Below are 22784 nucleotides of genomic sequence, written 5' to 3' on the forward strand. Positions count from 1 at the left end.
GATCTGTGATTGATCAGTGGGAGAAAAATCTATCTCATCATTACTCATGGATATAAAAAAAAAAAATCCTAAAATATTTATTGTAGCAGGAGCTGCTGACCATTAGCATCTGTCCTCGAAGGACACCCTGCAGACGGACCCACCCACACTCTGGTATGGTCAGCCAGGTTTGGCTTTAATGAGACCTCCACTCATTTTCTGCCAGGAGAGAGAGGGGCAGCAAACTTCTCTAGCCTGGCAACCTTTGCTTCATCTTTGTCCCTCTAAATGAACAAATCTTTTTTGCCCATTGAGGAATAAGCCCTGCATCAAAAGCATAACAACATATCTTTAATTATTTCTCCCCTAAAACAACATAACGAAGGAAAAAACACTTTACTGCCAGGAAAAAGGCCATACTGGCTTAGAAAAAGGCTAAGAAGCTACACTGTTGTAAAATAACCAGACAATGAATGCACCTACCTTCATCCAAAGCCATGCTTTATTAAGCTTTTTTGCCAATGTTAAAATGGTGGCATTTATATTCAGTTCAGAGCTCAGCTGATCCCACCTCTGCAAAAGATCTGAGAATAGCAAAGGTGTTGCTCCCCTTTTTATATCTTTTGTTGTTTAATGAGCTCACAACCTCGCGGGCCACCTGCAGACTCAAATAGAAATCGATCTCTGTTTTAAAGTTTAACTCTCATACTGGCACAGCACTGCTTTAAAAACATGACTAAAGCTACAGCAAGACTGTTCACAATGCATGCTGTGCTTCCTTGTAAATACAAATACAATAAAACTGTTATTTTGCATGTTATGTTATTGAAATACGTACAGAAAGATCCTAGCTGCAACAATTTGGAAATTATGATAAACCTGATTGTAGACAAACCCTTTTAACTTCTGAGATGTTTGGGATTTTGACCTTTCTGATCTAATTAAGCAATCAGTGGAATATCCTCAAGTTTATAGTTATAAATAACTATTTCTGACACTGTATGGACAAAACAACTTCTTGAGATCATATGTTGAATTAAGTGACAAAAAAATATTACCATCTGCACTTTAAAAACAGTGATATATTTTTACACTTTATGCAAACTCTTTCAACATCTATATCCATCACAGCCACACTTTCACTACAAGATCAGTGCTCTACCTTTGATTTCTGTGGCTAAAGTCAGATTGTATTATATCAAGTCACACTGATAAAAACAGGCAGCAGGCTTTTATCTGCTCATTTGCCTTTCAAGGTGACGCTAACTTCTCCAACAAGGGAAGTCAGCCAGCCTACGTCAAAGCAGACACATTTTGAACTACTGGTGATGCAAGTCTGTTTTGCATCAGCATGAATCTTCTTCTGCCTGAAGCATCCTCCGAGTAATTGAAGGAAGAGTGAAGCTGAGGAGGAAAATCTTGGGTTGTTACAGCTGCTTCTAACAGGCCAATGTGTCAGTGACATTCTTCTAGTCAAACCTGAAAAATCAATCAACGGAGAACAAGAGCGCTTCAAGGTGAATCACCTCCACTTTCTCTCTTTGTTTCTCTCTGCAGATTTAAGTCAACCATCAGTTCAAAAAAAAGGATGCGATTCAGAAATCAAAGAAGCTCCCTGTATGTCTGTCTGCTTTTGTTCGAGCTGAATCCTTTTGAATCGAAGTGACTCACACTTGCGCTGCGTCTTCTGCAAACAAGACACACATCCACCTCTCACACAAAGATGTAAATTATTGGAGGCATACCAGCTTGTCTTTTGACAGCAGAGGAAACAACACAGCTTCAAATTTAATTAGCTGTATTGACTTCTGGTGTATAAAACGCTTAACAAGTATGTTGATTTATATCTGACATACACACAAACACAGGCTTTCTTAGAAATTAAATTTCCTTTCATACTCACCAGGTACCACTGGTCTCTGAATTTAGGATCCAAAGGTTCCACGTAGACGTCCCTCTTTTTCCTCCGCTTTGACACCTGTTGCTCCGCCCAAGTCACCTGAACAAAGAGTACAAATATGAGTGAAAATTAGCAATAAAAGCAAAAGAAGTATGTGATGCTCAGTAAAGAGAAACACTTTAGAACAAGACATAATTAAGCGCAAGACAGAAGGGTCACTGAGTCAAAAGAATAACTTGGGATCAGAACTGCCAGCAGGATGATGTGAAGCAGCATAAGATGAGAGGCAGCGGGGTATCGAGGAGTCCACACTAATGAGACTCAGTGATGAACTCCACAGAAGCGCCGACTGAATAAAATGCCAGATTTCTGAACTTAAGATAAAAACCAGTAAATATTTAAAGATATCGATTACTGTTTAGTTGCCATGAAAAAATCCCCATACAAATCAGAGGCAAACTTATGTAGTGTAATATCCTATTTTTAGGGATGCGCACGGTTAATCGGTAAAACGGTTAAATTTGTTTCTCAAATTAGCCGGCGCAGGATTTACAAGTCGGTTAAACGAATTACCTATTATTTTTTTATGAACACGGGCTTGAAATCCTGGTCTATAATGCTCTTTTAAACTGTAATGAACCTCCCGCCATTAGAGGCTGCAGTAGCTTTGGTTAAACGAAATGTAAATGAGCGTTTAGTCGAATACGGAAATAGACGCTTAGGGACATCCTCAATTTTTTGTGATCAAAAATGCAAGCAAATGATAAACCATTATTACTGGAACATTTCAAGGAATTTTCTCATGGACTTGGAAAAACCAGCTTTGATGTCTGGTAGAAAGGAGATAAAGAAGTTCAAATCTTAATATCTTAAATGAAATGTACAAGTGTACTGTATGTCCACTTAGAGCTTCTGTACATCATAGACATTTTGCCATATTTTCCCTAGGAGCACATTGATGACCCACTGGAAACACCATCCCGATGCACCTCTGGGTCTGGACCCACCAGTTGAGTACCACAGCTCTAAATACCTAAATATAGCATATGTGCTAAGAACAAAAAGTGGGTTTTCATAATACTTCCTCTTTGGAAATATGACCTGAGATCTTAAGTTATCTTTTCAGTCCTAGTGGACCATTAAAATAACAGAAAGAGACTGTAATATTTCAAAACATGTGGTGGTTTTCAGAATCTTTAATACTTCTACTCTTAAAATATTTTTTAATGTTTGTGGGTTTTGAAAAAACAATCTCCGTAATTGACATGATCGCTGTACCTAAGAGGAGCAAAACTTAAACAGACTACAGCCATTTGATCAGAAAAGCGCATAACACCATGCCATATGGACACTGTGTAGGAGTTCACTTAGAACTTTTAATGTAAGCTGGTTTACCAGCTCCTATTTTTAACTGCTGTGGTTTAGGCACAGGCATTGATATTGCTTTATTTTTACTACAATCAAATCCAATTTTAAAATCAGGTATTGTGAAAGCTCTCCATGTGATATCAAAAAGTAGTGAAGCATCAAAACTATTGACAACCTTGTGAGAAACTCATGTGCTAACACAGGTAATCTAAAAATAAACAAAAAAAAGCATACCAGCATTAGAGGTACATTTTCAGTACAAATCTCACAACACAACAGTTACCCAGTCTGCAGCCCCCTTTCCTGATGTGTGTGAGCTCCTGCAGAAAATGTTTACAGTGGCAGATTGCATACAGAGAAAATAAACCTGCATCTTACTCCCTCTGCAGAATTGTGCTCGCTTTACAGCAAGAAAGGCTGAATGCACCAGAAAAGAAACTAAATATGTCAGTAAAAGAAGACAGAGAGCTGCCTGCCGCAAGGACGGAGCACCTGATGTGAAGGACGAGTGAATCACAGCGCAACTCTCTCCCTCTCTCTCTGTCTGCAGATCACCAGAGACACAAGAGTAAAAAGAGGAAAGAAGTAATGAAGGTCACATTAGCTGCAACGCTGAAGCGATGCCAATTCAACACCAGCATAACAAAACGCCATTATGGAATAATTCCTCTTGGAGGAGCAGAGAGTTCATGTCTGTGTTTTTCTCTAACGGGTGAGTTTTAAGTGGGGAAGACATTTCCAGCTGATTCTTACTGGGAGGATGAGGTCAGCGTTGTGTGTCTGAGAATTTCCACTTAGAGAGGGGAAACATTTCTGGTCTTTGACACAATGAGTAAAAGAACCGCAGCTGACAAACAGATGGATGCGTCAGCAAAAGTTTTTGGTAAAAAGTTGTGAGCTGTGGCAGGAAATAACAAGTAGGCAGTCTGTTACTGATGGAAAAAGGCAGATAACCAAAAAAGTGGCCAACAGTTTTCAAACCAAGGGGGAATGTGACAATCTCATTATGGTATATGCTCTGAATATCAAGAAGATTATCTCTATAAAATAAATATAAAATATAAAATAATTTTTTACTTTTTGCTGATGCCATCAGTCTGTGGACATGAAGAAGAAAAATGAAATCTTATCTATCAACGCTGAGAAAATAAACATCCATCTCTAACTGTGTCTGTATTTTATTCTGCTAAATTCTCCTGCAGACAGCAACAGAGTGATAAATCTAGTCAATACACCCCGTTGCAATGTGTATGTTTATTAGAAAAACAAGATCTACATTTCTGTTTCCTAACTCTATAATGTGTGATGGAATCTTAAATAAATTGCACCACATTGGCTGCTCAAATGTGCAGCGTATCTCCTCTTGATCAATGACTGTTTATTATTTCTACCACAATTTAATGAGAGGTTTGAACATTTCAATACAAAATCTAGTTAGTGGTTTAACCACAGATGGGCAGTATTTAAGTTTGGCTGTGATACTGGTGTTCTATATTTTCTAAACAAAAGGGCAGCACTTACTGATAAGGATCTCTCCTGTCAGGAAAGAAAAACTCTTTTCACTTGCGTCACAAGTGTGTGCATGTGATTTCCCCACATCCATTTCATTATCATAAAATCCTGTGAGAAACTTGTCTTGTTTTCACACATACGTGGTGTGAAAGTCTCTGTTGCCATGCTGACAAAAACATCACAGGATGCTAAAGATGAAAAAAAGCAATGCTTATGCATTATTTGTTATCTGGGGCAATGCAGGAAGTTATATATAACATTATGTTAAGGGCAGCTGCCCGTTTATGCATCACGTAGCTAAAGTAGCATGCATTGAAGTAAACCTGCATCTTCAACGATCTCATTATCACTGTGGAGCATAGTGTGAGCTGTAGTGTATGTCCCTTGGTATGGTACCCTATATATAAAAACATCAACATGGTATGAGTCTTGTGCATGCCTTTCCTGACAGTGGCAGCTTCTCTTCACACTTCAGCTGCAGAGGAAATGATGGAGAGATGATAAAAAAATCTAAACAGACGCATGCTTAACCTCAACGTGTGAAATCAGTAAGGGTGTATGTAGGCCGACAATTTGCCTCGAAAATTTGGTTGTGATTGCATGACATTAAAGAAACAGATTTAATCAAAGGATAGATGCCATTAAAGTGTTATTGTAAATGTTGTTCTATATTCTGCTGTTGTGTTATTATCAGTAATTCACACTAATTTCATTTTTCACAGGAACAGCTATTGTCTTGTAAAGGGGAATTCTGGCTTTCAATCTGGGCACTGTTTGCATATTTTGGGGGCTTAAAGATACAACGAAGTTTTGGACTTTTCCAGATATCATCAGAAAATAGGCCCACTAAAAAGGTTTATTTTTATTCTATATGCATCAGATTGTTTTAAAAAGTACATGACAATTGTCAGAAAGGATCCATATAGACCAGTTTAGGGTAGGACAGCACCATTATGTTACTGAAGTTGTGTTTGCATGTAGTGTTCACAGAAACAGTGGAAGCAAGTGGAGAGAAACAGAAAGAAGCAGCTGGAAAACAAAAACGACCTTCATTTACAGAGTACTGTTACTGAAAAACCCCTTTGGATCAGATGTTAATGGTTGTGTATGTAGCAGCGGGTCTTATAGGTCATTTTGGTCAGTTTGATATGACATGGTGTGTGTTTATTTGTGTTCTTTTGTCAAAAACTGAAAGGGTCCCAAATAACTGACTCATAACGTCCCACTTTTTTGGCACACTTCTGTAGGAGTGCCAAGCTATCCATCCGAAAAAATAAACAGATAAATAACCCGACAGTCCGCTCTATGAGGAGTGGGTGAAAACAGGAGGAAAACGGACTCATATCTGCTTAAATTAGAGATATTTGGACTCGTTAGAGATCTATACAGTTTCCTGGACTGTGGACATTGATATGTGGTTATTAATCAGGTTTCCTGATGTTTATGTAGACCTGATTTCACGTGCACGAAGCAGAGCCTAGTTCATCAGGGGTGATGACGTTTTGCCAAGATGAAGCTTTGGATCAGCCAATTCTCTGTATTGTAGTGATTTATCATCTTTACTACAGGTAACCTGTGAAAAATTCACTATGTGGTGGTTAAATCCATTTGCAAAACTTGGGCTGTAGACTATTTCAAAATGAGATCAATACACCCAGGATTTCTCAATCTTGTTTGATTTTAACACCAGATAAACCTTTTCTTTATCCTTAATGTGACAAATCCTCAAGATATAACTCTCAATTTTTAAATAATGTTGTATAAACTGTTAAAGCATCGGATATGTTCACTTCATAAAACATTCACAGAGATAACATCACTATTTAAACAAACTGCAGTCATGTTTATATACTTTATACAATTTGTGATAAATACAGATGAACTTGACATGACATGACTAGTTATTAAACATCTGTTGTTATTAAGCGCCTTGTCATCTTGGACATTATTTTACGGTGTGGTTGATCTGCTGAAATTTAAGGAGTTAACTTAGGAAGGAGTATAGAGTTGAGATCAGATTATATTCACCACTAAACAATTGTTCTTTGTATCTACTTTAACTGCCCAGTTTCATCTTGTGCCTTTACTGACATACTAGTATGACTTCAAACATTTCTATAAACATATTTTATCATCTGTACTCTCAAGATTAATCAGTTTCCAGCTGAAATAAAGTTGCTTTCTGTTTACTCCCTACTGATTTCTGTCACCAGTACAAACTTTCTTCAACTCAGCTACTGGAGCAGCAGGGACTTCTGCTCCCCCTGACATCACATCACACGCATAGCCTCGACAGTCCAGCCACCAAGTGAGGCGACAGGTGTCTGTGCAAATGCAGGTTTAGCGTACTGAACCATACCAAACCGTAGTCAATCAAACTGGACCACCTGATGGAAACATGGCTTTAGTGATTAACTGGCTTTATGTCCTTACCACTGACTGAGCATTATGGTAGTCCATAATTTAATAAATAAATAAATAAATGAATGAATAAATATACATACATCTGACAAATCTCAGTATTTAATATGCTTGGCATGGTTGCAAATTATACAAACTTAGATGTACTGAGAGATTTTCAGATTTTCTTGAACATGTCTGACCACTGCAACTTTGGCTGCCTTTGGATCCTTGACCCGCTGAGCCGACAGAGAGTACAGATCAGGAAACCTTATCCCATAGCTCAGGGGTAGGTTTTTACTATAAGCAAACTTGTTTTCTGTAGCTAAATATTGAAATAATTGTAGAAGGCATCCAGACAGTCTAAAACTTTCTGATATGAACTGACTGCGAGCTAGCCCAAGCTTATACTTCCTCCCACCAGTTGTGCTCTGAATGCAAAACAAATGATCGTCACTGTGTAAAAACACAAATGGTCAACAGGATCTCTATAGAGACGTTTGTGTTAGGAGGAAAATTCATTTTCTGAAATCAAATATGGAAATCCCATTTTGAAATCTTGCTGAGGTGACCAGCTGCAGCACAGCTGGACATGCAAGTCTGGAGAGAGGAGGCATCGTTATCAGAAATTTTACAGACACCAAGAATAACAATCGCAGTGTTATAGTTGCAAAGAGGAATCTTTTAAGATTAGAAGCTCCTTTCATTGCTGACTCTTAAAGAAAGGCATTGGGAAACTAACTTATTGCACATTTAGACCCTTAAATTTGTCAAAATATGGCCCGGATTAAAAAAAAAAACAAAACAAAAAAAAAAAAAAAACACCAGAATTTCCCTTTTAAGCTTCAGAAAACATGGTCTGGCTTTAACATCCTGTTCAATAAAAGACTGACCTGACTGCTTAATCACAGCTCACATGCTTTCAGTTAACATGAAAATCATCTTCAGTACAGTAGCTTCAGTCACTGCATTCTCTTTATGCATACATCTCCAGCTATTTCCATCTCATTTGTGTAGCCAGACAGCTTAACGTCACACACCATTCTTGAAAATGTCAATTAAAACACAGCAAAGACAAGACTCTGCTTTAATCACAAGGAAATAATGGCACGCATTAGCAGCCTGGGAGAAATGTTGTACACATTGGGATTTCTAAATCAATAAGCCCTGGGGAAAATAACTTAATGAAAGCTGTATACAAAAACAGTGATTACTTCTGCTCATCTCATTTGGGAGGGTATACATTATTGTACTCACAGATATATCTCCCCTACAGCAACTTCACATTGTTTGCCAGCAGCGTTTAGTATTAGATGATATTGTGACTATTCTTCAAGATGTACAGCTGTGATATAAAAGTTAAACTTAACTGGAGAATGACGGGAAAAAAAAAAAAACATATTCAAGTTATTATGTATAGGGAGCACATTTTTAGGAATTTTATAGAAAACATTTCCATTTTCTGAGTTTTCTAAAATTTTTCTACCCCAGTTAGTGACGGTACAAAGAACCAACATGTTGACAAAAAGCTTTGGTATAATAAATGAGCTTTTGAAAATGGAACACTGTGTCTATAAAGTGTGCTAATCCAGTGGAGAAGCACTATAAAAAAATTCATATATACATACATATTCACCCACACACGCCCCTTTTCCTGTACGTATGATTTAGCCCACCCACGGAATTGTCCTTTTTTGTTCTACAAACTCAGCACCATCCCTCTGAGGCAGCACAGAAACCTCAAATGAAGCATCATTACCATAAGGGAACATAACACCAAGCACAGCACAGATCAGATGTTCAGATTTAAGCTAAAGCTTTCTCATGTCACAGCTGCTACTACCACTCTTCCACAGCAATTATGAGCCTCAACCACAAGCAAACAAATGATGAAGTTCAATGTTTCTGTCAACTAGCTAAATAAAAACACAGGAGAGTCTCAACAGAACAGCTAGAGACAAAAAGAGAAGACAGTAGAAGGCATGGAGGTAGAAGATAGACCCGTGTTTTTAATGTTCAATAGAGCCTATTAACCCAGAGCTGTTAGGCGATCTATGAGACCTGGCACGGGTCCAGGTGCTTTTGTCAGTAATTAGACTCTCTTCAAAGAGAGTTTTCTGGGCCCTTTTGTTCAGGCTTCATCTCAACCTGTTTAAAAGCTGTGGGGACAGTTTCGCCGGAATTCAAATGACTCCCATTAGGAAGATTTTTGTGCCTGCTAAAGTTGTGTGGCTATTGCAAATCTGAGTCAAAAAGATCTTCAGCTCTAGAAGCTTTGACTGCAGCTCTGCAACAAAGAAATGCTGCAATATGAGGCATGAAGTCTGCACCTTAGAAAGACTAAGGGCTTTGTTTAAAACATGCAAACTCTTACAGTGTTATATGCAAAATTATCTTGATTAGACATAAATGAAACAAAATACTGGAAAACTCCTTTATACTAACAGAAAGCCCTGTAATTTCTGTAGATGATGGAAAAATCCAAACTATTTCTGTAGAAACTGACAAGTTGAGCTGATCTCTGCTAAAGAGTTTGGCCTTCTTTAACTGTCATGGGATAAAAGGAAGTCAACAACAGGAAAAGGAGCGACAGTGTAAAAGGAATTCCCATAAATAGTTGAACCATTTCTAACAAGGAAACAAACTTAGGTTGTTGTACTTGTTTTGTGCAGCTGATCAAAGTGGAGCATGGTCATTAAAAGTTAGAGTTAAAGGCAGGAGATCACTTCTGTTTAAAATCCTTCTACAGATTCTGTTCTTGTAACCAGATTTGTTCAACATTTCATTCAGACATTTTATTTTGTCTATACCGGATCTGATATTTCCAAACTCAATAATGTACTTTTTCAGTAGCAGCTTGCCCTCAGTAATGTCAGTTTTTAGATTAAAAACTTCACATTTCTTGCTTCCTGCTGCAACAGTCCCTATATACATTGTGTTTTGTTGAATAATTCTTTATTTAACTTATTTGAAGAGTTTTTATTAATTTTTGCAGATATCTATCACTACATTCTAATTTTTTTATGCTGTAAAACACTTTAAATATTCTGTTTGCTGCAGTAGCCCTGTGGTGCTGTTGGTTGTTGCAGCTGTTTTTACTGTGCACTACAGATTCAAATATTTAATTTAAAAACATCACATTTGTTACTGTTACATGTTTCTATCTGAAGCCTACACACAGTTTAAATAAATGCACTGGTAATAATGGTAACAGTTTTTTGTCTTTGAATAAGAAACCCTGTTTCAAGTTACTAGAGCATTGTGTAACTTACATATAATACCATTAAAAATAACAAGAATTTTAGTTTTGATTTAAAATCAGGTAAAATCAGGTATCTATACATATGTATTAGAATGAGATCAGAACTGAAAGAAAGTGGACCAGTCCATCTCTACTGCTGATAATATGTAGGATCCCTAAAAAAAAAGTCAAGATACCAGTGCCCTTCTAATAGTATAAACCCTCAGAGAAGAGACCCTAATCCCAATTATGCCCTGAGGCGCTACTGATGAGTTACATAACCTACAACATGGCCCTTAGCTGCTACTGGAACAAAAAGCAGCACTTCATTAGCCTCAGGCTCTCTATGTGCAAGCACAAGGTAGTGACAATGCTGATGATACCTACCCCACATGGAAGCCCCTATACACCTCATACTGAATTTTCACATTTACTTGAAATGATCTAGTTCCAAACTTGTTGATCCAATACCAAGAGACAAGAACACTGTAAAAATACAACCTGATTAATGTTGAGTGAACAAATTGTGGATTATTGGATGCACTTTTGATAACTGAACTAGTTGATACAACACATTATATTAAGTTTCTTAAACATTGTAAGATATACCAAGTGAACATTAAGAATAAAGTAGAGCCAACATTTTCTGGGAGCTCAACCTCAACAGCTGCCAACTCAACATTTTTAGTTGTGAGCATTTGATATCAACTAAGTGGCAACATAAAGTATTAATTTTGGCACTTTAACTCAAAAAAGCTGTTAAACTTGTTACTCAACTATTTTACATTGGGCACTCAAATAGGTTTTAACAGTGAAGAAGACAGTTTTCAAAAGCAGAAAAGGTGAAACATTTTCTCAAATTGTCAAAGTGCTGCTTGGCTGAAGATCTAAACAGCTGTAACCTGTTGTTCTCTAGGTATCCCAGCTCCTGAAAAGCCCTGTTAAAACACTTAGATGTCCCACTAATGAACACTGTTATCTCAGAACATATGAAGGCGTTGCTCAGTTCTTCAGAAGTTGTTGTCTTGTTGGTTCATTTTAATGTTGTGAGGTAGGGGTGTGACGAGATCTTGTACCACGAGATCAAAACGCCACGAGATTTCTCATTGCAACAAAATCAATCTTGCGAGATCAATATTGCACAGACACTTGGAGCAGCAGCCCTCCTTACAGAAAACAGTACCAAACTGGAAGTTATAAAAGATCACAAAGATGCCCTGGAGACTTTAAACTGTAGGTGAGAGAGAGCTAACGAAGAACCGAAGCTGATCCGTGATTCATTAAGATGACTGCTCCAACCCCCAGCCCCTCCTCCACCTGCGCTACTTGGGGCCGCACAAGATCTGCCTTTGCTTATTAAGTTCATCATAACGGTCCAAAATGATGAAATGCTGCTGCTGGAAACCGGAGCAGTCTCCATGAGGAGAATACAGGGTTTGCTTAGTTCGTGTATACGTGCAGACTCGCTCACAGTGCTGGTATTTGTGACTTTGTAACTTTGATTCAGTCGCTGCTTCGTCATGTCTCCTTCTCTTCTCACCGTCTGCCAGTCGCATGTCCATCAGCTGTTGGCTGTGCGTATCATCAGTCGGAAGCTTAATACATGAAGCGTGACAGATTGTTGTATATGGTATCAGCTGTAAACTTAGCAAAACAAACTCTGTCTGAGCGCCATAGAGTCCATTGTTAGCTCCTAAAAGAGAAGTTCTAGCTCCAGTTAAACATGCCATGTTTGTTGTCTGACAGCAGGCAGAGACACACAGAGATACACACTCACTCACCAACGCACACACATTAACATTCATGCTCATCTGTGCGTTATGTCCAACACTGTCAAAGCTCATATTAATAAAAAGACCACAAAACTATAAAATAATTTATTTCTCTAAATTACAGCAAATGTGTTACTGACAAATATTTCATTTGAGTGTTTTAATTATGGATGTCCTTAAAGAGGATGATAAAAAGTTTTATTTTACTGATGCAGCTCTTTGGATTTCAGTCTGTAAACAGTTCTTAAAGTACTTTCAAAATAATCTAAATGCTTTTATTATATATAATTAAATATATTAAATATAATTATTGAAATTGTAGTGATGAGTGCACAGTGTGGGAAATTTAAGATTTTGTAGACTGTTAAAATGAAAGGTTTGATCTGAAGAGCATTAAAATGTACAGTTTGAGTCAGAGTTAGACAAGAAAAACTGTTTGGAAGCTTTGATAGCCTATTCAGGAGTTAGTTTTATTTTTGAATAGACCTGAATGTGTTGTAATTATGACTTTCAGTTGTGTAAATGACATTATCCACCCATGTATTTTTTTTTTCCAAAATTAAAAAAAGTGTAAAATCTCGTCTCGCAGGCCCAAATTTTCTCTCTTCTCAACTCGTCTTGTGAGATAAGTGTTAGGGATGCACCGATCCACTGTTTTTAAGTTCTGATCCGATTCCGATAAATGTGTATATATGTTTTTTAACAATTATTATTGTTGTTGGTATAATGTGTGAGATTACATGAGGCTGTAGTAAACCACCCAGCTCCTCTTATTAAAAAGCAAAAAAATACAAAAACTAATTGAATTTAAATGTATTCCAAACATATTTATTTGAACTACTACTAAACAATAATAATTGTTAATATATATATATATATATATATATATATATATATATACAGTGCTTAACAAATTTATTAGACCACCACTCAAAGTAAGGTTTATGCCACAGCTGCCCTAAATTAACAGCATTGGTAATTACCAAAATCATTTATGTTTCTGCAATGGTTAATACACCAATATGTAGAAGCTCTTTAACTGAAATGACATTTTTAATGCTAAAATATAATTATTATTGTCATCCATGAATTTTCAAATTTACTGATTTACAAAAAACCTGAAAAAGATAGTAAAGCACATTATTATTTCTTCATTAATATGTCAGATTAAAGTTATTTACTTGCCTCCCTGAACAGAAAAAATAGTTTTAGTGGTTGAATGTTGTACTTGATTCATTTCTGACTTCTTAGAGAAGCCCAGTGAGCCGGCTCAAATTTGGGTGAATTCAGTTTGAAATTCCTAATTCCTGTTCAAAATGGTAAAATGTGGAGAGATCACTGAAAATGAAAGAGTCTGCATTAAAGCACTTCATGATGCTGGATGGTCTTTGAGACAAATATGACAGGTGGTCTAATAAATTTGTTAAGCACTGTATATATATATATATATGGGAATCTTATCGTTATCGGCACATATTTATCAGAATCAGATCGGAACTGAAAAAAAGTGGATCAGTGCATCCCTACACAACATTAATCCGCAAAGAGGAACAAAGGCGGGCGGCGCTAGCTTTCAATGCTAGCCACGCTGTGCAGAGTATATCAGGCTAATGTCACACCCACTCTTCTTTGTGTTCTCTCATCTTTAGACTAGTTTTGACTATTCTAAATATAGATTTACGTTTACTAGACTAGGTAATTATACCACTAAGAGCATCCTAATGAATACTTGCTCAGTTACACACAGACAGTCCCATCCCTAACAAGTCTCTCGTCACACCCCTACTGTGAGGTGTTATACATTTTATTAGTTAATGAATTCATTATAAAGGTACAAGAAAAAAGCAATTAAATTTACGGCCCCATTTGCATCCCTGAGATTAAACATGGAGTATTGTTACCATCTTTCTGACAACAGACACTAAAATATAATAAGCTTTAAGTCAGAACTGCTGTACCCTGTCACAATACAGCTGTACCTAATAAAATGACTAGTGTATAGACAGTAAAAACAGCCAATTTTATATATCTTAAAGGGTAGACAATTTCCAACAGAACAGTCTTTATAAAAATAGTATACATCCTTTCTCTTCTCAAACACTTTATATTCCCTCAGCTCTGAATGTTAATTTCACACTCTTCTCCTCGTCCTTCCCAATGGGACTAGGGCACCGTTTCATTTCCAAACTAACCTCAAAGTTTCCTATAAAAAGCCAGAAAATACAGAAGTATGATTTTTTTTTAATTAGATCAGTCAGGGAAGAGGAAGCACTTTCACACAGGAGTGGATGTATTTGTGGGGCGATGCAGTGAAGCAACAACTCACCTTGGAGCAGTCAGGTGAAAAGAAAAACAGGCAGTGCGAACGCTGAGGAAGCCATTAAAAGACTGTGACAAATGAGGGCTCAGGGTTTGGTTCATTGCTCTGTCACCGTTATCTTTCTGTATTCTTCTTTGTTTCTCCTCACCCTCTGTACTGTGCACAATAACAGAGGGACCTGCCTGGCTGAATACTTAACCTCAAATCATCAATCACATTAGAGAGATTTACCTGCAACATTTAGCCAATAGATAAATTTCATTTAGATGATACAGAAAGTCTGACATTTTATCATGTTGAAAATATGCTAAACTAGAATATCTGTAGAGTTCAGAGCTTGAATAACATTTTTGATAACACAAGTAGAGAGGATGTTAAGGAAATTGGTCAGGGGATTAAAGTGGTCTAATGTGGTGCATTTAATCTAAATAAAAAGTCAAAATTTCTGGGAAATAGCAACAAAGTTTTAAGGTATGATAAGCAAAAGTACTAAGTTACGCAAGTCTGGTAATCCTGTATTGATTTCTGGAGGGGGTATTTTTACAAATATAAAAATCTAGTGTAGATTGTGATGTACTTTGGTACAAAATTTGCTTTTTTATTATCAGTAATTATCATTTGCCACTTTTTTAGAGTTTTAAGTCTGCAGTGCATTTTACTTTTTAGTGTGTTTTTGATAATTCTGAGTTTTTTTGGTGTGTGTTTTACATGTTTCAATGTTTCTATTCTCTACTGCCACTCCCAAACTGCCTTTCCTTCTTTTAATTGACCTTTTACAAGAGGATGCTGGGCATATCCTGCGCTGTAATCTATCTATAGTTTTTGTATCAGGAAAACTCAGAAAGCTCTTAATGCTAATATTTGATATACCTGCTATTCATTTTATGTGCAAACACTAAACAGTAAAGCCAGCAAATGCTGGCGATACAGTTTAAAGCATGACCTTGTTTACCAGAGACTTTCATTTAAATGGGAAAACATAAAGAGTACTGCTGTGCTCAATACCTCTTTGTGTAGTCTGTTTAGCATTCTTTGGCATTTTAATGGAAAACAAAACAAAGAGGTATCTGCAAGGATGATGTAGGCATCTAGGCTACTGTGTTTCTTTTAAGATCAATGGCCGTGTACAGAAACTTTCAATCATTTCAGTCAAGTTTTATTGTTTTTGAGGTGACACACCTAATTTGAGTCACTGATATTTGTGTTAAGCAGGATAATTCTGTTGAATTGTGTATTCTCTTACTTAAATTCTATGGCTCCCGGATAAAATCATCAACTAAAATGCAGTAGCCTATTGTCAACAGCAGGTACTTCTGCCTTCCACTAGTCAGAGACGTCACAGTGTTCACATGCTGGAAAAAGTTGATAGCAAATATGATTAAGATCTACTCTATTCTAAAAAAATAAACAGCTTCATTCACCTGTCCAATATCAACTAAAACATTCAATCAGTCCACAGATGGCAAAAAAGTCACTGTTCTCATTTTAATACTGCTCAAGTGCTCAAGTTTATAAGCATCTCACAGCAAAAAAAAAAAAAAAAATACATGATTACACTGGAAACAAACAGCTGCAAATGATGAAAAGATGGTTTGAAATTAATTAAATTTGAAAAAGAAAAATGTTTTTTACAAGCTTGACTAACAAGAGTCACTCTGAGAGGAGAATGGCATGCACTTCTAAAAGATCGACCGATAGAAAAAGCTCTAAAAAGAATTTCACTTGTATTGTTTTCATCCTGAACACAAAGACAGCCCTTATCCCCCAGTAGCTGCTCCCATAGTGACATCACCAGACCATCACTCAGGGATGATCTGTGTGTTCAGCATCTGCACTCCCACCTCACACAAAGACATACACACTTAAGGTTACCCAGACAACACATTCTATAGGCATTTTTAAATACAAAATACAGGTAGACCAAAAATAGAAAAAACTGTTTTCTCTCAAAACATGAAATTCATCTATGAAAATGAAATACATACGTACACCTCATGGAGTTCAGTTTTAATGTTACGCACATGCATTTATGAATGTCCAAGAGTACATGTGTTTATGGATGTTTGATGTCTGCAGTCAAACTCTCTGAAATAAAACGTATCAAACTCAGTCTGCAAGGCTGGAGTGTGTAATGTTATTCTTTTTTTATTCTGGATCTAAAAAGAAAAAATGCATTTGAAAGTAACAGACTCAGTGGTCAAGACCTTAACATTGCCTTTCTTCCCACCATGCACTCCAGAGCATCACTAAACCTCAGCCATGAACACAAGATCCATCCTCTTCTTACCTTGGGATCTTTATCCAGACGAACTTGTGTCCCCCTGTGCTCTGACAGCGATCTCTTAAACACTGTACGATGCCGGAAGTGATAATAATCACCGAAAACCTGAAAGGAGACAAAGAGATATGATCAGTTATCACAAAAGGATAAATCTCACAGCCTCTCTCTGTAATCTGATTACACCTCCTCCTGTGATAATAGCCTCTATGAAGGATCAAATCACTGTTGTTGCTCGCTGTACACTTGAGCAACTAACTCAAAATTAAAGTACACAATATCACAATGGGATTTCTTAGCTTTTACAGACCAACAGCAGTAAAAAGAGGGTTCACAAGAAGCCTCATTCAATCTTTTTTAAAGTCCTGAGTAATATCAAAATATGTTGGATTGCCTTTTTCTCTGCAGCCAATTTTCCACTCAGGGTATGCAAGTATAATGAATTCTGCCACCAGTACTAATCATTTTTCTCCATTTTCCCACATTTTGTGGTGCCAAGTGTGGCTAATGAGCTGCACAAGCCAGTATAAGGTGTGCTCACAAGTACAAAAAGCCCATTTCCATTTTTATTCCCAATAACTGTCTACAAGTCCTTGTATCAGCACATGGACTAAAATATTCCCCTGTGAGAAACCTGATACATGATCCATATTTCCCTGGATCCCCTGAGAAACAATCCAAAAAAAAAAAATGTACATTCAGAAATAAATGATGTGTTCAGAAACCTTCCAATACAACTTCCTTGAAGGTGCTCACAAAGCATTTACAGCACCATTTGCTCTGAACTTTTAATTAATGATTTCACTAAAGAGAAATTTAGGAAACAATCACACTGAGTCATTAACAAGAGGTACTGCATGCAAAATGTAATAATGATACACCAGATTGTAATTATGGTTAACAAAAGCATGAAGACTTTGTGGGGGGAAAAAACAGAAAGGACATAAAACAGCAGAAATGCTTTTGTCTCATCCTAGGCTGATGTAGAGCCAAAGTACCGCAGTGTGTTCAGTAACTTTCCTACACTTGAAAAAGAGTCACGGCACAGTCCCCCAACCTCCTCTGCTCCCATTTAATCACAGCAAACAGGCCGATTCCAGGCAGTGTGACACAAAATGCCCTGGCACACAAAGCCAGAGGACAATAGGGAAGCAATAATCGAGAGGGAAGACGCACTTTACAGTGATTCTCAGCTGAGAGGATGGAACCGCCACCATGAGTGTCAAACATGTAAGACGGAGAGCAAAGAGAAAATACAGGATATAAAAGAGGATAAAACGGTGACATTCAGAGGCGTTAGCAAGGCTGATGGTCCCCTCCTCTGTGAAAGAGAAGAATAAGAGCAGGTAGAGGATCCACTGTGTGGGCTCAGATAAGAGCTGGGGAGGTGGGACACTATCAAAGACATGAAACAGGATCTATAAAGCAACTCTAAATAACACGAACACCAATGAAAGAAAAAAGAAAGCCTGTTTGGGGATTTATCCTGTGATAACTTATCTAAAAAGAAAGAAAAAAAGATATTGTAATGGATTTGTATAATTTCTTTAGACATAATATCCTACAGATAACTCACTGCAGTTAACACCTCCAGCGCAATGATGAAAATGTTGATCATTCCCAAATAAAAAAGCATGATCATTTATTTTCATGAACCCTCAAATCAAAGAAAAACAGCTTCTTTCTAAACTGGTCATCCTGTGAGGAACTCCGTTGTGCAATCCTCTGTAGAAACCAGACCTAAATGTGTCCAAAACAAGCAGCATAAACAGATTGTTATGCAGCCACAACACACGCTGAGTTTTATGTAACAGTGCCATTTTCACTTTCTGACAACTGAAAAGCCACTTTCTCTTTTTGCCTCTGCTAATTGCCATCTTTGCTTTCAAGTAAAAGTCGTGTGAAGAGTGCTGCAAAGCTCGCACACATCTGGAAGTTGTCAAAAGAAAAGAAAAGCTGGGTAATGTCAAGAAAAACTATCTAAGGGGGAATTAGTGTGCAGTGTTTTGTTAGAAAAGAACTGCTGAGCAGACTGTTTAAAACATCCATGTAGTCTCATTGATGTCACCCACTGATTTCTGAAGAGGCATTATGAAGCCAAATGATGGCGCCTGCCACATTGGAAATGCTGACTCCAACTGACTTTCGGCTCTTCAAGAACCAGGCAAAAAGACAGAGTTGAGGTTGGTCAAATGAAAATGTTGGTTGCTGATGCATATCATTCTAGCTTGTCTTGTCACCTAACTAGCATTTTCAAAATGATGAGAACAATGAAGACAAAATTCACAGTTTAAGGTCACAAATGGGGTTTAGCTTACGTTAAGCCTGACTAAAAAAACAGCGACAGTGAGCCCAGCTGTCAGTAAAATCAGTTACACTTCTGATCTTACATCCATATTATAAGTCCTGTAACAATAACTCAAAATGCAACCGATACAATTTTAAAGTGAATTTCTGCGGCAGCACCATAATGAAGCTTTGTTGTCACTATGTCTTGAGGTAATCTAACCGATTCCACAATGATGTGGTATTGCTTCTCCCCATCTGTCGATTCACATTGTATTTTAGCATAGCAGGAGCTCTACAAACACACAGTCAGATATGCCCACACACAAAGTGCTGCACTCCTCGATGGGTCCGCTGATACCATACTCACCTCTGTAACGCCTCCGTTACTAGCTCAAAGGCAGCACAGAGGAGGATCACCCTAGGAATGTAAATCTCACAGCTTTAAACACAAGACAGACTGGCTACAGACCGTTCATCTCTGACGGCCATTCTCAAAGACTGTTTATCTGACGCCCTGTATATCATTAAGGCTTAGGGTAAGATTAAGGTAATGGTTAGGATACCAAAAGCTAAAAGTTATCAACCTGGCCTGCAAAACCTGGTTACAAAACATTTAATTAACCCGATTAAACAGTCTGCTTTCAGGAAAAAAGCGCATCCTCCATGAAAACATTCTAACACAGCATAGCTCACATAGGTCTATTAGCTGCATAAGCTACATATATGATGGAGCTAAGTAGCCAATGTAGCTAACATACCTGAAGCTAAGCTCACAAAGCATTTATGGAAGCTAAGTATCTATGTTTTCTAAACAGCTAAGTTAGCTTTAGCTACATTTGCTAGCACTCAAGTTGCTAAAGCTAACTTGGCTATAGATAATGGAGCTACATAGCTAAAATAGCAATGTGGATACATAGCTGAAGCTAAGCTCACAAAGCATCTATGCAAGCTAAATATCTATGTTTCCTAAATAGCTAAGTTAGCTTTAGCTAAGTTGCTAAAACTAACTTGGCTATAGATCACGGAGCAAAATCCTGTGATCTTGGCTTGGTTTGAACTGCTGAAAAAAGGAAAGAGTTAATGTCCTGAAAATATTAAGACAATTAATTTGATTGCATTGCATTGATACTTGCAAGTAACACTTTTATTCTCTAACACAACAAGCACAATTCAAGACTGAGCTCTCTCAGATGAGATGGAGATTTGTTCCAAGATAACAAAAACAAGAAAACATTGTGTACAACAAATACGTATGCACACGTACATGCTGGGACAAAAGTCACCAAATAATAAAAACAGCTCAACCATTTCAAAGAAATTCAAACACACGTAAGCTCACCTCACTAAATAAATGGAGGTGTTTTCCCTCCTGCTAAATGTCCACCCCGCAGCTCAATTCTCATCTGGCAATCAGCAGAAACATTCAGGAGCGTATGTTTTCAACCATTCGATCTCAGGACAACATTGTTTCTGTGGGATTTAACTGCTTTCCACTGGAAAAAAAGGGTCAGTTTACGACGAGACATTTAGATGGGAAAGTGATGTGGAAAAAGACGGATGAGGGCTTGTGAGTGACCATTACTGATGTGATAAGCTTGGCTCTGATAGAGCACAACAGGCTTAACCGCTGCTCTCCGAGTGGCCTATTACTGAAGTGAAGCATTAATCCATCAACTCCATTAAAATGCACAGTAACAGGCGGCTGGAAATCACCGTCTGCTGGTTTGTTTGTGTGTTTACTCCCTCCTCGCCTGCCAAATTTACCTTATGGGAAAGCACTTATCAAAAATGGAAGTAGGTGGCTCATCTCTTGTGACTGTTGACACAATTATGTTTTACAGAGAGACAAACAATGTCTGGAGACAAATTGTGAAAGTGGGTTTGGGGGCTGCAGTTAAAAGATATGAAAGTGTTTTCCATGTAAGGCCGTGAAGGTTAAGGACAAACCTGTGGGTTTTGGTTATTCGACTAAAGACGCTATTACTGTAGGTCAGCTATGAAAACATCAATCAAATTTCATTTTCACTTTTAAAAACATAGCATTTGATTTTGAAAATCAAGGTCATGGGTTATCACATTGCCTGATTTGAAGCAAAAAAATTAAGCAATATCTGTTTGGATACCATGGCAACCAAAATGGGAATCAAAGACCTCTGATATTCGGCCATTTCTTGTTTCTAATTATCAAAAACAGCACATAAACTCCTGCATACTATCTAAATGGCATGGTAAAAAATTCTGACATTAAAGACGTTCCTCTTTTTTTCTCTTGTTGAAGTTTTTGGTTAAACTTTTTATTGAAGATTTCTGGGTTGTTTTTTTTTTCAGTTTTTTAAGATTGCATCATTTTAAACCACATGGAACAGAAAAGCATCAACTAATTAAATTTTTGACCTTAGAGCCATATTTGTTGGTACATTAGCAGCCTTACACAGGCAGAATCAATGAACTCCTTAAACAGTTGAACATCTTTTCCTATAATGAAGCTGGATTGTTCTTACTCTATACTGTGAGGCCACTGGAGCAGCTGGACAGAAGCAACAAGTTTCTTTTTAAAGCCAAGCAAAGCGGCCCGAGCTGACCCCCCTCATACCTGAAATGGGTTTGCACAGCTGGCCCGCCTGGCTGCCAAGCCACATTTATTCATTATTATTGCATGCTCTCTCCATTGCACCCCCTTCATTAATTTCTGCAGGTGTCATTCTTCACCTTGGCACTCATTAACTTTTAGGAGTAATTTGGCATCATTGCGCAACAGCACTTGGTAGTAAGAAAACAAGCTTAACAAATATATTTTGGTGGCATTTGCATGCAGAGATGTGCACAGGTGTAGGTGAAGTAGTGGTTAATGTGCAGTTAATCTGGAACAATATGTCTCAGTCATTTAAGAGTAAACCACCAACCTAATAAAGCCTTACAAGGGAAACCTGAGCTTCTTTATTTATCAACACACTGTCCTTCTAAACACCACCTTCCTCTGCTGTGTTGATATAAAACACACAGATTATGATTCTTGGCACAGTCCACTGTCTGCCTTAATTGTAGTGAAGAAGTTAGATTAGTGCGTTGAATGGTGTTGACAAAAACAAGCAGAGTAAATGGGATGCTGACATATGGGGCATTTAATTAGGGAGAACGGCTCGGAAATACCCCAATGACTGCGATAGTAGCAGTGGGGGGTTGATGGCTGATATCAGTATTACAGCAATAGATACTGAGACAGAAAGCTGTAGAATAAGACTCTGAAGCAAACTTGACTCTATACTGATTCTATACTGACTATAAAAGTTAGTGGTTATAGTGCAAAAACAATTAAAAGATTGTGGCATTAAAACCTTTACTTGCATGTTTCTGCATCCAAACATAATTTTTCCTCTGACTATTTAATAACTGTTTTTCCCCCAACTTGACCATAATATATCTCCATCGTTCCAAACCTTTCATCCATCTTGTTTACTTGCACAGAAAATACATTTTTCTGCCTCCATCAGATTACCTTGGACCATGTGCTCTGCTGTTTGCAGATTTTGAAGCTTTCTCACCCCTGCAATCTTCCCATCAGTCACCTCGTCACAAGCGCTGCACCATCGTGACTCCAAAATAAAATCACCTTTCCCCTTCAGGTTGAGTTTATAAAGCTGCAAAGAGAGCCTTAAGAGGGTTTTTTCATAAGCAAGCTTTTAGTTTCCCCCTGCATCCAGCCCTCCTCTTGTATGTACCAGATT

At 37.6% G+C, this 22784-nt stretch overlaps 1 protein-coding gene across 3 annotated transcripts in view; it reads right to left on the minus strand.

Moving 5' to 3' along the window:
- The window catches only part of furina (furin (paired basic amino acid cleaving enzyme) a), a 137610-nt gene that overhangs the window by 59210 nt on the left and 55616 nt on the right, over nucleotides 1–22784 (minus strand). For all 3 annotated transcript variants that reach the window (XM_041789334.1, XM_041789352.1, XM_041789343.1), the window contains 2 exons: nucleotides 16780–16878; nucleotides 1883–1978 (listed from right to left, as the gene is read on the minus strand). In XM_041789334.1, coding sequence (XP_041645268.1) covers nucleotides 1883–1978; nucleotides 16780–16878 — 195 coding nt within the window. The remainder of the gene's footprint in view (nucleotides 1–1882; nucleotides 1979–16779; nucleotides 16879–22784) is intronic.

The sequence above is a fragment of the Cheilinus undulatus genome, linkage group 1, assembly GCF_018320785.1.
Source record: "Cheilinus undulatus linkage group 1, ASM1832078v1, whole genome shotgun sequence".
In the NCBI taxonomy this organism is placed as follows: domain Eukaryota; kingdom Metazoa; phylum Chordata; class Actinopteri; order Labriformes; family Labridae; genus Cheilinus; species Cheilinus undulatus.